The 1,875-nt window shown below is 52.9% G+C and overlaps 1 protein-coding gene across 1 annotated transcript in view; it reads right to left on the minus strand.

Annotated features, from left to right (window-relative positions):
- dip2cb (disco-interacting protein 2 homolog Cb) overlaps window positions 1–1,875 on the minus strand; it is a 32,641-nt gene that overhangs the window by 4,755 nt on the left and 26,011 nt on the right. Inside the window, 6 exon segments of the mRNA XM_008335060.3 lie at window positions 16–186; window positions 258–426; window positions 558–688; window positions 879–988; window positions 1,330–1,441; window positions 1,773–1,875. The exon segment at window positions 1,773–1,875 is cut by the window's right edge and continues 6 nt beyond it. Of these exon segments, the coding sequence (XP_008333282.2) occupies window positions 16–186; window positions 258–426; window positions 558–688; window positions 879–988; window positions 1,330–1,441; window positions 1,773–1,875 (796 nt within the window).

The following is a 1,875-nucleotide window of genomic DNA, read 5'->3' on the forward strand; positions in this document are numbered from 1 at the left end:
GGAGGGGGGGCTGACCTGCAGACAGATGGCCAAGTTGACCCTGCAGCCAAACGCAGTGCTGACCGCCCGAGGATGGAGTCCCAGGTCCTTGAAGAGTTTGGAGAAGGACTGGGTCAAGGCGATCCTGGGCCGCTCCTCTGCTACCACCACGCAGGTCCTCACGCGGGACAAGTCCAAGCCCCGGGACTAGAAAGACAGGGAGGGCAATGAAACTTGGGACCAAGCGTCCTACAGCGTCCGTCAGCTTCTCCTCTCACCTTGAGAGCGTCGGTCTGTAGACCCAGGCCTCGGGTGCACAGCTCCATCACGCTGTAGGAGCAGAACGTGTCTCGGACTCGGTACTGACTGACGGCGGACAGCCACAGAGACGGGTTGGACTCCAGTTCGGTCGGAGGGATGAGGATGGACTGGTGACCTGAGTAGACGCTGGAGAGAGAGAGAGAGAGAGAGAGAGAGAGAGAGAGAGAGAGAGAGAGAGATTCAGCTGCTGCTGTGAAGACTGTTTTACTCCGTGTACACACCTGAGGACCTGAACCAATGTAATGACCTGTGCTCACCTGCAGAGGCACCAGAGGACAAAGCCCAGGCCACAGTAGGGATCCAGGCAGATGGCGACCTCTCTGGATGGGTAGAGCTCACACTGCAGTTTGATGGAGCGACAGAAGGCACTGGTGGCGGAGTGAGACATCTGCAGGAGAGGCACCGGAATTACACCGGGTTAAACATTTTTAAAAGACTCTGTTTCGCAGCAAAGTACAGTCACAAAAAGAGGGAACACCTGGGCTGCTGTTTGACTCTCGGGTCTGAAACTGACAAACTAAAGCAGACCCAGTAAGCACTGTCTGTGCAGTGAGCGCCCCCTGTTGGTGTGTGTGTACCTTGACTCCAGCGAGCATGCCCGTGGTGGAGACGCTAAAGTCCAGGTAGGCCATGGTGTCAGGGTTGGACGGTTTGTAAAGGAGAGGAGTTTTTTTCTTTGGTAAATCATCTGGATAAAAACATTAAACAGGTCCGAGTTAGTCCAGAAAAGTTAGTCCAGAAAAGTTAGTCCGGAAAAGTTAGTCCGGAAAAGTTAGTCCGGAAAAGTTAGTCCGGAAAAGTTAGTCCGGAAAAGTTAGTCCGGAAAAGTTAGTCCGGAAAAGTTAGTCCGGAAAAGTTAGTCCGGAAAAGTTAGTCCGGAAAAGTTAGTCCGGAAAAGTTAGTCCGGAAAAGTTAGTCCGGAAAAGTTAGTCCGGAAAAGTTAGTCCAGTCCAGAAACTTTAGTCCAGAAACTTCAGTCCAAAAACGTCAGTCCAGAAACGCCCCCTGCTGGTGTCTATGCGGAATTACCTGTCTCCAGGACAGGGGGCCAGGTCCGGATGTCGACGGCAGCTGCGGCTTCCTTCGACCTGAGCAGCTTTGAGATCAGCTGTGAGGTCATCACACACACGGAGCGGCTTACCTGCAACACACACACACACACACACACACACACACAGTCTGGTTCATGAGTCTTCACAGAGACATGTTTCAGAGCCCTAAACCCTAACCCTGAACTAAACCCTAACCCTGAACTAAACCCTGACCCTGAACTAAACCCTAACCCTGAACTAAACCCTGACCCTGAACTAAACCCTAACCCTGAACTAAACCCTAACCTCCTCTTAGCCACAGAGGTCTTCACCTCAGAGAGGAAACCACTGAGACCAGACCTGCTCTCAGTCTGAGTCTGGACCGTTAGCTAAGAGCGTAGCTGCTAACAGAGTCAAAGAACCAATCACAGTTTGTTCTACCTCCACGATCATCTTCACGGTGGGCAGCGTGGTGGAGATGTTCTGCTGGTGAGGAGGTCGGACCGTGACCGGCACACAGCCCGCGTACAGGCAGCCGTAAAAG

Source organism: Cynoglossus semilaevis, chromosome 20 (assembly GCF_000523025.1).
Source record: "Cynoglossus semilaevis isolate Cse_v1.0 chromosome 20, Cse_v1.0, whole genome shotgun sequence".
Lineage (NCBI taxonomy): Eukaryota > Metazoa > Chordata > Actinopteri > Pleuronectiformes > Cynoglossidae > Cynoglossus > Cynoglossus semilaevis.